The sequence below is a fragment of the Gnatocerus cornutus genome, chromosome 5 (genome assembly GCF_029298725.1).
Source record: "Gnatocerus cornutus isolate USDA-ARS CGAHR chromosome 5, icGnaCorn1.1, whole genome shotgun sequence".
NCBI classification, from domain to species: Eukaryota; Metazoa; Arthropoda; class Insecta; order Coleoptera; family Tenebrionidae; genus Gnatocerus; species Gnatocerus cornutus.
In genome coordinates this window covers 8,585,867-8,605,647 of record NC_142237.1, presented here as the reverse complement: position 1 = coordinate 8,605,647, position 19,781 = coordinate 8,585,867, and the positions used below count along the sequence as shown (strand labels likewise).

At 33.7% G+C, this 19,781-nt stretch overlaps 3 protein-coding genes across 3 annotated transcripts; all 3 read right to left on the bottom strand.

Annotated features, from left to right (window-relative positions):
* Positions 1 to 287: 287 nt before the first annotated feature.
* Positions 288 to 2,210, bottom strand: LOC148174141 (popeye domain-containing protein 1-A-like). Its single transcript, XM_088035838.1, has 6 exons — positions 1,925 to 2,210; positions 1,521 to 1,881; positions 1,147 to 1,473; positions 873 to 1,093; positions 614 to 823; positions 288 to 564 (listed from the first exon to the last, which is right to left on the bottom strand). Exons 2-6 carry the CDS (start codon positions 1,871 to 1,873, stop codon positions 377 to 379), a joined length of 1,299 nt encoding a protein of 432 aa, XP_087891964.1. The 5' UTR covers positions 1,874 to 1,881; positions 1,925 to 2,210; the 3' UTR covers positions 288 to 376.
* A 2,670-nt stretch (positions 2,211 to 4,880) lies between these two features.
* LOC148174140 (popeye domain-containing protein 3-like) lies at positions 4,881 to 6,379 on the bottom strand. The gene is made up of 5 exons (XM_088036311.1): positions 6,211 to 6,379; positions 6,025 to 6,165; positions 5,796 to 5,977; positions 5,175 to 5,676; positions 4,881 to 5,128 (listed from the first exon to the last, which is right to left on the bottom strand). The coding sequence occupies exons 1-5, from the start codon at positions 6,377 to 6,379 to the stop codon at positions 4,908 to 4,910; spliced, it is 1,215 nt and encodes a 404-aa protein (XP_087892437.1). The 3' UTR covers positions 4,881 to 4,907.
* Positions 6,380 to 8,474: 2,095 nt separating this feature from the next.
* tap (Basic helix-loop-helix neural transcription factor tap) lies at positions 8,475 to 9,561 on the bottom strand. The gene is made up of 2 exons (XM_088037015.1): positions 9,407 to 9,561; positions 8,475 to 9,353 (listed from the first exon to the last, which is right to left on the bottom strand). The coding sequence occupies exon 2, from the start codon at positions 9,348 to 9,350 to the stop codon at positions 8,532 to 8,534; it is 819 nt and encodes a 272-aa protein (XP_087893141.1). The 5' UTR covers positions 9,351 to 9,353; positions 9,407 to 9,561; the 3' UTR covers positions 8,475 to 8,531.
* Positions 9,562 to 19,781: the final 10,220 nt, after the last annotated feature.

Genomic DNA, 19,781 nt, shown 5'->3' with positions numbered 1-19,781 from the left:
TTAAAACGCTACAGTTAAAATGTTGAATTTTTGATTGGAAGGCAAATTTGTGGAATTCACTGATAAAAATTTGGTTTGATTGCTATTTTCGGGATGACTGCGTGCTGTTTGAAATTTGTTAACTGAAAGATAAAACCGTTGAACTTTTCTCTCTTATGCGCACCAAAGGCACAATTTTGTGGTCAAATTCATGTAGCTTATTATGAATCAACAACTCTTGAGTAAAGAAAGATACGATTATCGATAACTAGCATGAGAGTGCACGAAATTAAGGCCAGATTCGTGTTGTAAATTGAACGCAAACATCGAATAAATATTAACACTAGTACCAACGTCAGAATCTAAAATTTTGAACATTCCCAAACACATCAGAGTCTTATTTTGATGGATTTTCGAACTTGACCTCGCGCTCCTTCCGACGAAACGAGCGCTTTGTCGACGAAGTGTGCACTTCCGGGATACGAAGACTTGAGGTGTTGTGGCCCATAAAGGGCGAGGTTGCTGGAAACTGATTGGCCACCAAAGGTACCCAACACTGGGTCTGGAGCTTCGCCATTGAACCCACTAGAATACAACTATTAATACGTTTAACTGGTTGCAGCCTCTACCTTACTTTCATTCGAATTCAAGGAGTTTTTTCTCTGAACTATGCGGTAAGCTTGCGATCTCACTAATCCGGTGGTTCCGGTGTTCACAGCATCCATCGACATGCTGCGATTATGTGCTTTGGCCCAAATTTCATCTCGACGACCTCTGTTCCTTCCGTCGCTTAAACCTGAGAGATGCTCGTTTAACGCGTAGAGTTTTTGAGTGATATCTTTTCCTACAAAAAGAATGTTTGTTCTATAATTAGAGGAGATCAAATATAGTACCTATGATGGAATCCAGGATAACTTTCAGGACCGGTCGATGGCGCAGTACTCGCTCCAATTTCATCCGAGGCCAACATAAGTACTCACTGTCCTCTTCAGCAGTGATGGTCACTTGGAAAACGTCGTCGGATTGCTCGTGGTTTGACTCCCATTCGGGGGAATCCACGAACTGGTGCACGTTTATAAAATGCAAGTGTGTGTCATCACAAGTTACACGCAACCTGTAGCAGTAAAAAATGTAAGACTAGTTCCGTAAAGAGTCGTTTTTGCTTACTTTCCCTTGAGCAAAATTGACAGTCTTTCGTCAGCCGGGCTGACATCCTCTACTGCGTAGATATCTCCACGTTCGAGGGTCATCACCTTGGCTTCCCTGACCAACTCCTTGAAATGTTTGCGACTGACTCGCAATGGATTGAAGACTTTCATGTACAGATCCGTTAGCTCCAGCGTCAGAGTCGGTGGAAGGAACCTCCACGCCAATAAGGCGGTGTGCGTCATATTAAGAATAACAAGAAGAGAATTCCATAGAAGGATATCGGGGGCGCAGACTTCAACTCCGCCCCAAAGAGTTAAAAAGAAGTAACCAATTGACAGGAGAGCCCTAAAATCGTAAGAATGAAGAGAAATAATGGTTGCGTGAGGTCGTACCTGACGATTAAAACGCTTTGTTTAAAGCTACTAGGCACTAAAAAAGCAGCAGCGAAGAAAAAATTCGCCGTTTGAAAAAGTGGATGTTGCGCCGGAGTCCACTCCTTGCACAAAGCCCAAGATCCGGAATCCGCCACAGCAGTAGTGTTAAAAGTTTGGAAGTCGTAATCATAGTCGGAAGAATTGGTGAGATTATAGACCAAATCAGTGTTACTCCAAGTCGTGTTCTCCGGCAAATACGTAAAATTTTTTGGTGGTGTCATTGTTGATGGTTTCTTCGTGGGATCGCTGAAGCTGGTTTTGATGATAATTTTGGACATGTGTGTCCTCGACTGGATTAAAGGAACTTCCATTGTGCTTTCTACAATCTGGTTTTAGACTGGAACAGATTTACAAGCACTTACCTTGAACATATTAGTTCCCTATCAAGTTTTCTCTGTGGTTTTCCGCGTTGATATACTCTTTGATCGTGATTGTGGGATCATGATTGGGCGATTAGATTGTTTGTGGCGGATTGTTGTTTTGCGCTCAAATATTTAAGAGAAAATCGGAACAGCGTGCGATGTAACCTCATCGACACGCCCCATTGTACTGTCTCCCAGAAGAACACACAGGGATTTTCTCGAGATTAGAGGAAAAGCGCCCGAATTGGACGACTGCCTCATTGTATTCGTCCAATCGATATCAGTCTGTTACGTCGGCGTTATACAGGGTCGCTCCACGAAACGACACTGCTTTCCAAACACTCCTTCAAGATGAAGCTTTTCCTTCACATCACTATTCACATGGAAATTCAAAATAGCCATCGCCCACCAACGCCCTTGCCCTCGTGGAGACTTCATTCCACACAGGCGACCTTATAACTCGCCAGTTACGATTCTATAAAATTCTGTACTCGTTTAAACGAAATGTGCTATAAATTTTAATGTGACACATAAACAGGGGATGATTTGGACTCCAATGTTATTAAAAAGTTGATGGTTTGGTTGTTGCTTCTATTTTTTTCGTGTTTTTTGCGACCTGGAAGGAAATTGCATTTCAAACTCGATTTCCATGGTTAGGGAATATGCACCTTCAGCCGGAAATGGATTTCCACCGCGGGCGGGCATGTTATCCGAGCGTTGCGTTAAAAGTTCATTATTAAAATCGACGACGTCACAGCTAAAAGAAGGACGCAGAGAAGAACGATAAAACGCAAGGTCCTCTTACTAATAAAAATAGAGATTCTTACATAAGGGAAGGCGTAAATTCTAAGCGAATGCTGGATCAATAAATCTTTTTGTTGTTTTTTGGCTTCAGGAAGTTGGCAAGAGGCGGCTATGCATTTTTTATTGTTGGCGTACTTTCGATAGAGGTGACTTCTTAGGTCTGAGTTACAACTTGGAAAAGAGAGAACATTTTTGTTTCAAAGTATCATAAAATCCCATTCATTTAAAAATTTTCTGCGTTTCAAAAATTAAACCAGAAGGCCAAAATTGCTTTTTTGGGTGCGCAATTATACAATACATTCTATTGATAGAGCAATACGCAATTTACGACCACCGTGTATATTTTTTTTTGTTCTAAAACTATTAATCATGTTTTTTTTGCGCCATTCTTGGTGGTTTTACTGTTATATTTTGCTCGTAGAAATTCTTAAAGTTCTAACTGCTCTAATCTAAAAGTAATTATGTCGTTAGTGAGCTCATAGCGTTTAATTTTCAACTTATGTATTATGAACTAGTTTTGTTAGTCGGAACCAATAATTTTATTGGTTTATTTATTTATTTTATACCAATAATTTATTATTGTTTGTTCACTTCCCTAATATTTAAGTTTTGTTTATTTAAAACTCACTAAATTCATTATATTGTAATTACGAAATCGAATTTTTCTACTTGTCCAACAAAGTTTGTCGACACGTAATAGCGAAAACAACAAGTAAATAATTAATACTCATTTATGGGAAAGCCTTCGGATTAAAAATATACGATCTAAATCTCTGTGAAAGTTTAGAATGCAGAATCCATAAAAGCATCTATTTTCATAATCCAGAATTTTATAATATAAGGTAAAATCCGGAAAAGTATTCGTGTTTTAAAGGCCAAGTATTTTTAAAATTAATACATCGTCTTTTTTGTGATAATTTTCTTAATTTAATAAATCCAATTTTTTTTACAAAATTTTTAACGCATCCTATGCGGAAACAGTCTGTTTATGCACTCAAAACGATTACGGAAATAGCTGTTCCAAGTTTAAAATTTGATCAAAAATAATAATAATTTATTTAAGATTTATTGGAAGCTCAAGAATAATTAAAAGTTAAAGCCATGGAAATATGCCTCGTATAGTCCGTTTATTTGCATAATTTAAGATCAGAATGTGTATAAAATTCAAACTGCAAAGAATCTAAAACATGGAAAATTCAAAATTAGGTAAACTTTCAATTTGAATATAAGATTTTTTTCTTCATTTTGGAATTTCTGAAAACCTAAAAATTTAATTAAATTTAAACCTGCAGATCTAAAAATATGGTTTCTGCATTTTAATTTTATAAATAAATATAATAGTGTCTAATAGATTCTCACACTAGCCAAAAATATAAGATCTCAAGGGTCTAACACTTGAAATTGAGATTAGAGAATTTAGGACATGGGCACATTCTAAAAATTGTTTTAGAAGAGAAATCTGAGAAGTGAAAAATATGTGCTTATAAATAAGTATCTGTGATTTTTTTTATATTGATCATCTTTGTTTTAAATTCGATTAAGACTTTTTATTAATAAGATTTAAGACCTTAAACCCTATAAAATTGAAAATAAGAGGAATTAGAGGATTTTGAATTTGGCAATTGTCCTGTGAGCATTTAGTATCACAAATATTTGTTTTTTTGGATTCTGGACTTTCTTTAAGAAGAGTTCACAATTGCTAACTTTATCTCAAAATCTATAACCAGAAAAACTAAATTACAACTTTGCGAAGCCTGAGAAATTTTAATTAGGTCGTATTTTTTCGTTTTGCTCTAAGAAACGCTTGAATTTTCCAAATTAAAAAAATAAGGAACATACTTAGGGTGTAGTACGATATTCCGATTTTAACAATTCAAAATTTATAGGAGTATTAATTTTTTATTAATTGCGGACAATAAGTATTGTATTTTAAAAAACGTTTCGTTTCAGTTTTATAAAACGAGTTTTGTGCTTGTTTTCCTAATAATAATTTGCGTAATAAATCAATTTTTTTTACAAAATTTTTAGATGTTGCTATGATAACGAAGCCATTAACGCATTCTGTTACCGCACTCAAAACGAATGTGAAATTAGTTGCCACAGCAAATTAGCAAAAATTATGTTAGTACGAGTGAAAAATAAAATTTCAAGCTTAAATAAAATTATTTTTTTATTACAACTAATCCATATCCACAATTTCACAACTATGATATTTCGAACTCGTCTCCAGCCAACTCTCCACGTCGTTGGACGTTAAATCGTCAGTCGAAGGAAGTTCAGTTAATGGCTCCATCTCACTCAAATAACAATTCTGATTTAAATTCCCATTTTCTTTAAATCTTTCGTACGATCTATACCGACTACTATCGTTAGAAAACGCTCCAGGTGATAAAGGACAAGCTACAAGAAACTTCTTAATTTATCACAATTAAATCGAAATTCTCACCTTCCGATTTCTTGGTTCTAATAGGCGACTTATACTCTCCACTCGAAGTTAAAGAAGAAGTTATACTCGGTAGACGAATATCTAAATGAGATCCTTTCGCCGTAACAATTTTATTATTCATCGCATAAAGTTTAGTCGCAATATCACGAGCTATCAGTGTTGTTAAAACAGTCCCGACGTAAGTGTCTTTGACAAAGAGATATTCCAGAGCTGATCTCTGCCAATATAGGTATCTGCACGTACTGGCAGCTACTATCGATACTTTGAATTTGTCGTCTACAGTGTTGCGGCTTGATTCAAATTCCGGAGAGTCCAAGAATTCGCATGGAAGAATAGGATGCAGGAATTGGTTGTCGGATAACACGTTCACCTTTCCAGAGAGGAGAAGACCTAGACGGTCGGTTCTAGTGAGGTTCTGCACTGCGTAAGCTTCACCAGCGTGCAAGGACATGACTTGTGCAAACTCTACGCTCACCATTTTCTTGAATTGGAGCCTGGAAAGCTGTTTGATGTTAAGGAAATGTTAAGATTAGTTAAAACAAAAAAAGCTGTGAGAGGAAGACGTGGATTAGAAAGACAGAAAGTGCGTCTAAACAGACAGATGAACTTTTAAAGGAATACTTTAAAGGGCTCGAATAGAGCGTGGTAAGCTTCTTCGAGCTCTGGATCAAATTTCACGGGTCGCAGTTGGTACAAAATATGGAAAACTTGCGCCATGTTCATCAACATAAAGGCGAAGTTCCAAGTAAAGACGTCAGGGGCACATATTATATTCCATGCCCATGCGGAGAAGAGCATCAAACCTGAAGGACATGATCAGAAAAACCTCGTTAATAAACCAAAAAATTACCAAGAATGAGCCAACAATGCATAAAGAGCATTCCTCTCTTGGAACATGTGGAAGAGTAAGCAACAACGAAGCACATATTGGCTAGTTGGAAGAGAATATTTTGAGGGTCCTTCCAGTATTCGCACCATGGCCACCAAGTCTCTGCAATGTTGGGTTAAGTTTGAAGATGACACATTAAAAACTTACTGGAAGGGATGTTATAACTGAAGGTTCTGTTGTCAAGAGGCGATGAGATGTTATGATCTTTGGTTCCTACAATCAAAATGTGGGGTCGCTCTTCATTGTGTTGCAGTCCTGAGAACTCCGGCATGGTTGTGCGTGTTTTCAAATGTACAAAATCGATAAAAGCGCGCATGGTTTTGGAACTTTAAAAGGAATCTGCTTTTTGAGCTTTGATTAAGCTCTGAAAGCTTTGGCCAGAGGGCGCCAAACGCTTTTAAGCTAACTTTTCCGATACTGACCAGTCCACTATTTTATCAAAAACTGCGAAATGAAGTTTTTGACTTCGAAATTTCGTTTTAGTTACTTCTTAAAACTTGTTATGTAAAAAATTATCAGCAATAAAAATTAGATGCAGATTTTGAGTCATTACTAATTAAAACGGATTTAAAATTTTTCACCGTTCAAATTCGAAAGCTCTCCCCTCATCTAGAGCTTTTATCCATTTTATCCATTGATCAGGTTGTAAGAGCTTCAGTATCTGATTTACTCAACAATGCCTAATCGGTTCCATCTCGGAATCGGTCTGACGGACCATAAAATGATCCTTTAATAATGCAGCAGGCTTTCGACCATATTTCGACCGTCTTTCGTCACCCTGGAAATTTTTTTTCGTAACATTAAATTTTTAGTCGTGGCGAATTCTATTGAATTACTTTCAATGAATACGTAACCCTTTATGTCGAACCGAATTTATTGCGAATTTCACGGGTTATTGTAACATGAGGGATTGAACGGTTATCCTTTGTCGAAAATTCATCGAATTTACGGTAAATAAATAACGACGTTCTAGTTACAGAGAAAAGGTGATACTTTTTAAAAATACGAAGAGCTTGTTGGGCCTCCAGCTGCCGAACTTTCAAGAGGAAAATTTTAGTTGTGTCTCAGAGAAAGTACTGGTTTTGGAAGAAATTTTGACTTTCTTTCGACAATTTGGTGGTGTAGAGGCAGCGTCTTCTGCTTATCTTCACTAATTTTAAACATTTTTTAATTCTATGGTGGTCATGGTATTTTTACTCCTTCTGGGCACTTGCTACAAGCCTCTGCAACATTTTTAAGTCATATAATTAGCGTTTGGAAGCAATTTTTTTCCTCGGATTTTGATAAGTTTTACTTGGGAATTTGCTCCAAGTAAACCAGCACTAAGAAAACTCGTTTTGGTTAACGTAACGGGTGAGGGATTATCTATTTTGTTATCTGCTGGCAAGTGAAATTTATGAGTGATTTGTAAATAATTGTTTCAAATAAAACAAATACATGTCAGCAACCTGTCCGTTATTAAAAGCTACTGTATAATTTAAATAAATACACGTGTATTCTACAAACAACAAATATTTAGTGGTAATGTTCTATTTTGTCATATTAAATACACCTATGTCAATAAAGATATGTTTTAATTAAATCTGGTTACATGAGCTGTTTGCGATACCCACCAATTATTTTCTGCACTGTTCAAGCACGAAAGAAACTCACACGTTGCAGTTTGCGAACGGTTCCACTGAATACGAAGAGTTTTTCGGAATTAATTTTTTCTAAAAACAATTTCAATGTTTCGAAGCATGAAATTTCATGAAGCTTGGCAAAATTACAATATTTGAGGTAATCTGATCATGGACCAAGCCGTGAAGGCAAATTTGATCAAGTTGATCAATTGGATTTGAGAGATGATGGCTTCAATTTTATGTATTTTGTCGAATGGTTGTAGAAATTTTGTGAAAATGTTTATTGTGAGAGGCCTGAAGCTTGTCCTTAACATTTTTAATAATTTCAGTCGTATTTGGGATAAATTCCTGAAAATTTACGCTTTTATGGAATTTCTTTAAATGTTTCGTCTTTTATTAACTTTATTTTTTAATCGTGACTTCACAAGTAAAAGATTATAATTTCACATTGTTAAAGAGATTTAACTAGGAATTTATTTAAATAACTTTTTTTTTACAATAAATTGGTTGTTAGAAAATATGTATTCTATGCAGAAACTAAGAATGTTATGCATAGTGCTTCCATTTTTTGTTCTCTTTTATATTTTGCTTATTGCTTGTAATTATTATGACGGTATAAAAGTAAACTAAATATTTTCAAAATGTAAAGTACTTACCTTGAATATTTTGTTTTCCTGCAAATCGTCCTCACTTAAAAAAAACTGTAATGAAACTTCATTTTCTTTATTAAAATATTGCAATACATTTTCAATAATTACAATAAAATTCTAAAAATATAAAATAGCCGTTTCTATGAATTTTCACAATATGTAAGGCATGACTAGAACAATTCTATCACAAAATCAGTCACAAATATTCGTACATGATTTCATTACCCCCGTAATAATTATTATTCATAAAATTTCCTCCGCTTCCATACTCCGCGTTTATAAATTCCGCATCTTGTCTCTGATAGCACTCATTTTTGGTCGTAAAGTTGTAGTCTTGCATAAAGCTGGCATTAGTGATACTTCCGCTCGTAACAACAGCATTATTATTTTTGGTAGTAATGCTATTTCCATTTTTGCTAATCGAAACCACAACATTTCCCACATTCACAGTAACACAATCTCCCGTCGGTGCACTTCTTTCCAAATCATTCAAAGTCTGTGTCAACGCGAAAATGTAATTATGGGCGAATCGCAGCGTTTCAATCTTCGTTAACTTTGTGTCTTCCGGAAAAGTCGGGAGAACGCAACGTAAGCGATCGAGAGCTTCATTCAACATGTGCATTCTGTTTCTTTCTCTATCGTTGGCTTTCAGTCTTCTTACTCTTTTTATCCTGAGGATCTGTGAAGGACTCTTGGATCTGGTGACGCGGTTTCGTCCGGTGACGTAACGTTTCTTCGGTTTCTCTTTAACTGGGGTTGAAGTTTTCGCTTCCTGGTCGCATAAAGCGTAAAATATATCGATGTCGTTTCTTCGGTCATGTTCCAAAGATGAATGATATGCTGTACTGAATTTCTCCAGTAGTTCCGGGTTTGGCGGGCGCTCCGGGTTGAGGAAGTCGTATTCGTAAAAAGGATCCGGTTTTTCAGAATATTCCGATGACTCGGATTTGAAAGAGACATCGTATCCGGAGTCGCAGCTGTCATCATAAGAAAGGTCGAGATGGCACTCACTCATTTTCTGGAAATAAACATTTATTAGCTGGGGAGGGTGTTTTGATTGATTTTTCTTACGATTGGGTCGTTGACGGTGCGGTAACTGGTCTCTCTGGCGGTTTTAGGAAACTAAGTGCATATAAGGGGTGGTTGGATTTATATGCACACTCCCCCTCCATATGCGAGTCCGTATTTAGGGTACAAAAAGTCCTTATCTCATTGGCTAATCTCGCAGCACCGGCTAAATTAATTTCATATCGAAATTTTTATTATGCAGATTTTGGCTAATAGACCACTTGAATTTTTAATACACTTATAAATTATTTATTTTTGGGATGCAAGAATGAGTATGAGAAATGGTATGAGGTTTTTGTAATAGCTATAACTAGAAAAAGTTGGGAAATACATTTTCCGTTTCAATAAATTATTATAATTCTTCAAAACTTCAAAATATTAATCATAAATCTGAGATTTCCAACATTTGTAAGGAAGCCTACAAGTTGAATCGAATGAAAATAACAGTAAATTTGCAGCGAAACCGGAAGCTCAAATTAACTTGATTTGTAAGCCAATTATTTTCATTAAAGATACTTAGATTAAATTGTTGTTTTGCATATTTGGATGTTGCATTGGCTTCATATTTAATAAACTTTTATAAATAAAATATTCTAAATACTTAATTGTACCCTATCAAAAAAATCACAAAATAATAACAAACATATTCGAAATCTAAAAGAAAATCTGGGAGGAATTAAAAGAGTTCTCAGGAGATTTAACAAAAATGTTGAAAGTATGTATCCAAGGAGTCTGAAAAATATTGAAGACTATAATACATAATAATAATAATTAATGAAAAGGATTTGAAAATATAAGAATAATTATTATTGTCGAGCTAGTGTTTCTATTTCAAAGGTTTCTGATTATAAAATTTTTATTTTTAATTGTCCTCAGATTTGTTAAGTTCTAGATGGAAAAAACAAATTTGGTGGTACAATTAAAACTGAGGAAAATAAGGTTTAAAAATTTTAGAATAAAAAATATCTTAGAAATTGATAAATCTATTTAGATATTTTAGAACGTTTTATTTTAACGTTTAATTTAAAATCTTCATATTATTTTAATTTAGAGATGCAGAATTCAATATGCTTGAAATATACAAATGAAGAATAAAAAATTATACAAATCCAAAATGCTGGAAAGATTGAAAAATGGCTGAAAATGCTGAAAAAATTGAGAAATCCGCCAATAAAACTCATTATTCCAACATTTTAAAAAAAATAGTCTGATAATCAAAATTCCTTCAAAAAATTTTATGAACAATTACAAAAATATAAAGAAGCTCAAAAATCAAGAAAATATCAAACCTGCACAGTATCGCAAAAATTCAAAATATATTTTAAACTTGAACAAATAAATTTAAGAAATCCGGGAAATACACAATAATCAAACACGTTTACACAATAATTTAATTGAAATTAAGTTAATCTCGCAACTAATTTGACGATTGCTGACATTTGATTGGCGAATTGGGGATCACAATGGTCTTTTAACATGATGTTAAAGTTATTAAGCGTAATTAAAGATTTAATTTAGCTTCCGTAAACCGGCCCTTGATGTATTAAGAAAATCTTAAGTAGCAATTCTATGGTTTCTGAGCGAGAAAAAATTGATAAAATTTGAGAATTTATCATCTTTTAAAAAAATACAAAATCGAAAAAATTCTTGTTTAATAAATCGTAGATATTGATGAAGGTACCTAATTATTACTGTTAAATTTTATGAAAAATTTAAAAAATAGAAATGGTGGCAGCATCAAAACTCTATGAAAGAATTAAACTGAAAACTAGAAGAATAAAACGTGAGAAATAGAGAAGCCCAGAATAAAACGTGAGAAATAGAGAAGCCCAAAGAAATTTTAGAAACTCTTACTTCCTGGTAAAAATTAAGAAAGTGAGAACGCCCATTTAAAAAAATACCTACAACTATCTCCACATTTTTTCGATTTTTTTCAAACGAATGTTTCCTTCAAAACAATCCCTTCTAATAGACTGACAATAGTCACCCCAGTAAACCAACAAAGCAAAGTACAGACCCATTAATCACCTAGTTATCTGCAAAACTAACGCCCTCCGTACCTTAAAGGGTTGCAATACTTTTTTACCCTTCCCTTTATTCACGGTCCAACCGAAAATAATACACATTTACATTGAATCTGTACACACGTGTTAGTCTAACAACCATCTATTTTACCCCGAGTAGCTTGAGCTCTTAAATATTTAAAACATTACCTGGATTAAATGGTGATTTTAGGATCTGAGGGTGTCTATTTGTTATCATTGCGATTTTTTACGGTTAATAAAATAAGGAAACTGCAGAGGATATCACTTAGTATGACACGTGTCGCTTATTAGTTCTGCGGACATTATAGCCCAAAATGCACGTGCCAGAGTGTGCACGACTCGTGACAGTATTTATACAGAGGCGTTCTGGGATATTAAGACACATTAATTTGAGTTTTTTTAAGTGGGTGTAAAAATTAGGGCTCTTTAGCGTATGGTGTGTAAAAAAAGGAAAAGATAATAAAGATGATAACAATAAGTTATGAAATATGTCTCACGGGAAAATTATATTGATCATCGTTATCATCTAAAATTTACAAGTGCGCTTCTGGCACAATTCATGTCTTCATTAATTTAAATTTAAAGCAAATCTAAGACTTTATTTTCTTAGATTTTGCAGGATTTTTAATAAAATGGTAGAAATCTACAGAGCACCAAAATATCTCCAATATTTTACCCCAAAGATTATGGTGCCAATTATTTCGTCAACTTAAAGCATGATTCAAAGTAAACACCACACAATAGAAACTTTGATAAGCGTTAAAATTTGACTGTTAAATCACGATTTGCTTAACAGGTGCGTGGTGGTTATTCGCCCCCCTTTGTACATAAACATAGCCATTCATTGCCAACCCTCCGAAGCTGGTGGTGGTGCGTTTGACTCGGGCCACTACAAAATATATAACATCTGAAGTACGAGTTGTTCGCGTGCATTTAGCAAGTACCCCTCCGACACTGGCACATAAATATAGACCCAGTCAGAGCAGCACAGGGGTGGAATACATTTATTCAAATAAGCTATATTTTCACTCATGCAAATCTGGAAATAAATCTCAGAAAAACACTTTGAAAGCACATTTAAAGCTTGCATAATCAGCTAAAATGCCGTCTTTGAAACTGCCGAAAAAGTTCATTTATCGCTCCAAAGGAATGTTGTTGGGGGATAAGAGTTATGGTCAAAGCTTGATTTTTTTTCTACGAGCGATTGCATGTTTTGGATCAAATGAATGTTTATTCCGGTCCTGCGTCTACCCTCCACCAAATTCGTTAGGGTTGTTCTGGTCGACTAATCAAGGCAGCTGCAGCTCAGGCGTTTCGCGTTCACATTTCTAGGACAGGACGGTGATTTTCTCGTTTTGATTTCGTTTGCAGGTTCCCTTGGATTCGTATTAGCCGCCGTGAAATCCGAGTTTCCGCCCATTACCGAAATGTACAAGCCGATTCTAATTCTTTCTTAATTTACTGGCTATATTTAGGCCTTTGCATGACAAAAAAAAATTCAAGTGGGTGACAGACACGAAAGAAAAAAAAGCAACAGATTTCCAACTGTTTGTAGGAACGGAGTGGAGCGCCCGTTTTTTCTGCAGTTTCAGAGAACTACTTGTTATTCTTGAGCATTTTCATTTCAATTTGCGGGAAATTTGTGAAAAAATTTGATTTTCGAAAATTGACGTTTGCACACTTTCGTAAACTAAATTTCGAATTAGACATCTTTTGGAAGCATTTAATAGTTAGTTAGTTGAATAGTTAAATATTCATTAACCTTTTCACTGCGCAATGTTTTTTGGAAAATTTTGTAACTCTGCGCGGTTTGTTAGCTCCTGCGACAATATACGTTCCGAGCAGTTGATCGGTGATCTGCCTTAGCGCATATTAACGTCTTGAGCACTTGGCCGATTAACTAGTTTTACAAATGTTCATAGAGATTTTAATTTTCCATAACGTCAATATATTAAACAAGGTAACATTGAGATGAGAGCTGATTATTATGGTAATATTACCTGGCCCTTAGTTCGTATCTACTTTTAAACTGCGTGGATAAAAAGATGCATGGAATAGATTTCAAATGAATTTTAGTCGTAGACGGATATATACGCTCTGAGCAGGGAACGGTAAAAAAAATGTATTTAAAAAAATTAAAGCCATTGTGACTATGTATTCCTCTGAGGTAGATAACCATACTTGCGTCTTCAAAAAATTACGTTTTGAGCAGTTGACCACTTGTTAATCAATGCGAATATATCCGCTCGGAGCAGTTTGAGCGAATTATTATTTTGCGGATTTTTCCGGGCCGAGCAGTGTAAAGGTTAATAGTGTTTTAGACAACGGTTAATCCACACGAAAAACGTAGTTCAAGCTTTTAATATGTTTAAGTGAATAAAACTTGACTAAAACACGAATGCAATATAGCGTTTTATCCAGAATTACAAGTTCAAATTGTTCGAATGAATTAAAAAAAAACAAATAACATTTAAATATAATACAAAAATTATCTTCTGTGTTGTGGATAAAACGGTTTTTTGTAACAGTAGAATAACCTAACATTTATTTACTGGTGGAAAAATTGTGGATACAAAATTTATATGTAGTATGTTTATAATTACAAACTCTGAAAAATTTAAAGCATTTTGGAAATACGCTAGCCTAATAACAATGTTGAATTTGACAAATTTTGTGTATCTCCCTAAAGGACCATTAATTTACTTATTTCTTTTTTCCATCGATATTTTTTAATATAACAACAGAACGCTTTATTAAATTATCACATAGGTCGACAAATTTTTTTTTTCTGGGTTTCTGTTCTAATCTACGAATCTTAGCTTCTAAAGTTTGCTTTTGTGCTTTACATTGATAAAAAAGTTTTGAAAATGTTCATTGATTTTGATTGCGCATTGATCAAAGCGGTAGCAAATTGCATATTTCTTAGTAGTGAGTGTTTACTTGTCTATCATTGTAAAAACCGATTTTGGGTATAACTGAATTAGAAAATGGGGTCAAAATAGTGTAAATAAGGTATTGATACATTCTGTTTTATTTGCAATCAATTTTATTTTAGTATAAGGCAAAAAATTTCTTTGGCAACAAATTTAAAGCATTGTGAAGCTTATTAAGCTTATTTTAACTTTCTAATCCGAAATCAATATAAACATTGGGTACCTCATTTTGCCTGTGTTTTCTTCAAAAACACTTAAGAACATATTAATATTTTTGTAACTTGAATATTCAATAACTGTTATTATTATACGGAAAAATTATCAAAATAAATCCTAGCAAAAGAAAATCACTAAATATTCATTTTTGGACTTGATTTTTTATTATTTTAAATTTGTATGCTATTATTTTTGAACTAAAAACTCCGATTCAGCAAAAAAAATCTGGTTGTACTTTATAATAAATTTATGAAAATTCAATCATGTTTCTTAAAAATTCTAAAAATTGCTTTGAGTTTACAAAAGCAAACTTTGATAAAAAAAAATATTTTTCCCTTTGTTGGTAACGTAGAAGAAACCAAAATTTGACATTCAGAAGCAAGACCCAAAAATCGTGTCGACCGGTGTTAGATCAATTAGAATATCATTGTCAACTGCGCCTAGAAAAAACTGGTATTAGAATCTATTTGCACAACTCAGATTTTTTAAATTACATAAGTTGTTATTATGTGATTTTAGTTTTTCTAGAAGCTGTTGTTAAAACACTGATCAACTGCCTTCAATTAGTTTCCCATAAACCCCTCACAGATGTGCACGTGCCCAATTTTCGGTAAAAATCTAAAAAACCGCATTTAAATCCCCGATAGTTTACTCCGATCCAACACTCTTGCATAAAGCCGGTGCAAATTCTGTGTCATCTCCCATACAAGTGCCATCAATCGGAATAATCCGAATTTTCCACGGGACAGGTAAGCTCGCATCCACCCTAATCCTCCTCTGAAAAAAGTTGTGAAAAAAAAGTTTCCGCAGCAGCAATAAATTCTGTTCGATATTTGAACAAGATTTTGGCAGATGGCCAGAAAATCGAACACATAGGAAATTTAATTATTCAAAGGGAGCAAATAATTGCTATCGGGTCCGGGAGGGGTGCTGGCGCTTTGTGCTCCGTTCCATCAAAAATAAGCTTTATAGCTCCGGACATTTAGCAGTTCGTAATTTGAGATGAGGCCGTTGGCGAGTTTGCTCTGATCAAACATCACTTGACTCAACGTACAAATGAATGAATAAATAATCGAACAAATTGTTTAAACTCCCCCCTTTGGAAAAAAATTGTAAAAATAAAAGAACTAGAGATGTTGGAAGGGTAATAAAAATTAGTAAATTTATGGCTACGAACCAGTAGTTCTGAGGTTCTAATCCGTGATAAGCCTTAAGCCGGATGAAGTAGGGTGAATTTATTAAGACCCTCTACCGAAAACATTAAATGGAAAAGTATCGCTAAATGGAACACAGCTATTTAGGCGGTATTTGTATGCCATAATTAAGTAGCTGTAATTTATGTGATGGGTATCGCGGTAAAAAATTTGCACTAGTGGCCAATTGTTGGATTGTAGAGGGTTTTAATAAGACGATCACTTAAAAGGACACGTGTTGGTGGTGTCTTCACATTTGTGACACGTGTTGACGAGTGTGAACGTGTGCTGGTAGTTAATGTTGAATGTATGATGGAGATTGATTTGTTTTTAAATGTTAAATGCAATAAACTAACGGATTAAGAAAATTTCAAAATTTTATAATCTCCTTCTTGGTCGAACTGTCAAAAATTTATTCATTCTACTTCTGTTCAATGTTTTTTGAGAAATTATATTTTGTACGCACAATTATTTTTCATAATTTAGAATAACAAAGTGACATAATTTAAAACAGCGTTTCAGTTATGAAGTACCGTTTATTTTGTCTCTATTGAAAGTAATAACAATAACTCATAAATGAGAAAATATGTAGTGTCACTTTTTGCCACTAGGAACAAAAAACTGTCAAAATCCGTGAAAAGAAAATGTCATGTCGCTCCTTCAATGCCAAATTAGGAAAAATCTTGTTTGCAACACGAAATGCCTTTGATCACACGATAATCATTACGTCTAGTGATAAAATGAAGCCCTTCTGCTTTTAGTTGCAAAACTAGCCAATTTTCATACTTTCAGATTACAAAAATGCGAAACTTTTCCAAAAGGGCTAAAAGATGCAAATTTTGGAAACTTTTATTTTTTAAGGAACCAAAAATTTTGACAATTAAAAAAAAGTACGGTGGTTTTAATGTTACAGTACCGAAATTCGGCATGGTGACAACCTTTGTCATCTTTATTAATTTAGTGCAATTTCAAACTTCTAGAACAGTAGAGACAAATTTTAGAAGTTTTCTTTTGACGAACTCCCTTTTTTTCATAGCAAAATAGAGAATGTGATAAAACTCAAAAAAACAATTCATTCTATTGGCTGACATTGTCTTTATCAAAGCGGTTTTTATAAGGAAAAACGCACGCAAACAACCCACTCGATCGTAACTGTTCATTTATTGGCTAGACGTTCAAACTGGCAAATAATAAGACTAATAGAAAATAAAAAATACAAAATATTTTTTTTCTTTTAGAACAAAATTCATCTTTTAATTCGGATGTGTTAATCTATAATTTTTAAAGTGAAATTTCTGGTTTGTGCGACAGTATGATTTTTTTTTAATCCAAATTTACTGACTTAATAATCCTACTTTTTTTGCTGCAATGCTGCGAACTTGTAATTAGTATGTCATAATTTTATATTTACATCGCGTGACAAATTTAAAGAAAATACCCTTTTGAAAATTTTTAAAACAAAATTTCTTTAATTTGAATTGAAAATTTCAGTCAAAAAAAAAAAATTTCTTTTCAACATTCCTAGTTGAATTTGAATTGATTTGAACATTTTTTTTAGACTCTTAAGATTCTTAACAAAATTAGAGGGTGGAAATTTTGAGAAGAAACTAGTAGACACAAATATTCAATCTGTTAAAAAGGTACCTCAAAAGGTGGATGTTACTGAATATTAATTTTTTGCATCTTCAATTGCACTTTTTCTGAACCATCTGGTGGCAGTAACCGATCAAAATTTTTAACTGTGGCGAAAAAATTATCCACATTTATACTAAAACGTCTTAAAATTCACTTCAAACGTGAAAAAAACGACTTTCTAACAGTTGCTGCATATTTTTTATCTACAAATTTATTATCGTCTATTCTGATCAGTGAAATATTTTAGAAGCGCGATATTTATCAGAAAATTACAATTTTCTGAGCATTCAGTTTAAAATATTTACAAAATCCTCAAACGTTAACAAAATGACAAGAGATAACAACGTGTAAACACCACGATCTAGAAAGCAGAGATCTCAACCTTTATTATGACGTATTTTCAAAATGTTTATGAGTTTTTCTCAAATACTATCTTAGCAAAAACTAACTCTCTTGGCGACTTCAGTAGTTCATTGGGAAGAATATTTATTTACCTTTTTGATGAAGTATTACAGAATTTCATGATTTTACAAGTTATTTAGCAATAAACTAAAACGCATTTTTTTTTTAAACATTGTGCATACTCTTGTTATTGCTTACCATTCATAGTTGTAATGCTGGTTGCATACCGTTTCTCACATATTTTGATTTTTTTTGGCGGCCCCGCTGTAAGAAAAAACTCTATATGTCACACATAAATTTCTTTTAGTTCTTTTAAAAACTGTTTAGTTCGCGTCTCTGTGATGAAAAAAGAAGCGAGATGAAGACAAGATTTTCAAATTTATGTCACTAAAAATACAACATGCGCCAGCACTTTAAGGACTGTCTTTTCACCACATTCTCGGATCTTCCCAGAGATATACTGCAAATTTCAGATTGAACGCTTGTAGAATAATAAGTCTTTATCAAGAAGTTTTACTGTATATTATGAAAAGTGGATTATAGTGATTATAGAAAGGGTCAAGTGAAAGGTCCAATAAACGACAAATTGTTTATTAAAATTAATAAGTAAAACAGAACATGAATACATAGTCAATTACTTGCATTTAAATTACTTATATACAATAAGTAGTTGATAATTATACTCCCAATGCAAGGAGTGGGTTCGTGATGGCTGTACACATTACATTACATTGTGTTAAGTTTAACAGTGTGACAATGTAATGTTATCGTCTAGGAACACATAACTGTTGCGTTAGTTACATAGTGAGTGTCACAGCATATAGTACGGGTACTATGAATATTCTCCAACAGCATTCATCAGAAAAACGATACACACGTACCGATAGGTGTTTGTACCAACTACATGCAGAGACTAAAGGAATATCGAAAAATTCCTTAAATCTATGACAGTAGTGTCCTTACCTAGAATGTCTAAATAGGTATATATGTATGCAATAACAATCTATTACAACTTTACAATATAATCTGACGAGATTCGGTAATTCCCTGAATTCTATTACATAATTTAAATTTTTATTTCATTGCGTTTTGTACTTTTGTAATTCCTGAGTTTACATAAACACCTAGGTAAGTTTCGTATATAAAACAATATAATTACATTGTTTGTACTAACATTTTCAACGAAGGAGTATGGAATACATTTGATTGAGGTAGATTTCATTTACATTTTTCCCATATAATTTATTTTCTCTTGCTTTGTACTGTCACTTGACGTGTTGTTTTAAAGTGTGACCTCTGTATTGAGTTAACAGGCAACAAATATCTGAACGTACTATTAACATTATTCGAGTGCCAATATATACAAATATAATGTCGACGGCCTCGGAAACGCACCGCTCAGAACAACATAACAAAGTATAAAAAAAATAATAAAAATGTTTCAGCAGCATCGATACCCGTTATAGATCAGAGTGCATTTCCGACGCTGTTGGACATACATGAAAATGTGACTTATTAACATATAACAGTCATACAACGCATGCACACGCCTTAAAAATAATAACATGCATGTATGTAGTTGCAGCATGTAAAAAATAAACGAAATAAACATATCGATTAAAAATCCCTGAACAAATACCTGAGATTATTGCGAAATTATGAAGAAACGTAACATTCACATCGATCACGTTAACATTGCATTGCCACTATTAATACAATATGACACAGTAGATGTAAACATGTAAAAAACAGATGCGAGTCCGTGGACCTAGCAATCGTACCTCGGAGAGGTGATAACATCAGGAACAGCACAAATTTATATAAAAGCCGTTTACAATACACGATTAGAGGACATGGTTTATCGGTCAAAAATAAAAACATTCAAACATTGATTGGGAAAAACAAATGGCACGTCCCCTAGTGAACAATCGAAATTTGATATAAAAAGTTGAAA

What these genes read in the sequence shown, in the direction of transcription:
- LOC148174140 (XM_088036311.1), bottom strand. Translation starts at nt 6,379, where the DNA reads ATGCGCGCTTTTATCGATTTTGTACATTTGAAAACACGCACAACCATG. An exon ending in CAGTTATAACATCCCTTCCA is followed by an intron (nt 6,166 to 6,210) that starts GTAAGTTTTTAA and finishes CCAACATTGCAG; the next exon opens with AGACTTGGTGGCCATGGTGC. An exon ending in TAGAACCAAGAAATCGGAAG is followed by an intron (nt 5,129 to 5,174) that starts GTGAGAATTTCG and finishes AGTTTCTTGTAG; the next exon opens with CTTGTCCTTTATCACCTGGA.
- tap (XM_088037015.1), bottom strand. Translation starts at nt 9,350, where the DNA reads ATGAGTGAGTGCCATCTCGACCTTTCTTATGATGACAGCTGCGACTCC.
- LOC148174141 (XM_088035838.1), bottom strand. Translation starts at nt 1,873, where the DNA reads ATGGAAGTTCCTTTAATCCAGTCGAGGACACACATGTCCAAAATTATC. An exon ending in CAAAGCGTTTTAATCGTCAG is followed by an intron (nt 1,474 to 1,520) that starts GTACGACCTCAC and finishes TTACGATTTTAG; the next exon opens with GGCTCTCCTGTCAATTGGTT. An exon ending in CTCCTTGAATTCGAATGAAA is followed by an intron (nt 565 to 613) that starts GTAAGGTAGAGG and finishes GTTGTATTCTAG; the next exon opens with TGGGTTCAATGGCGAAGCTC.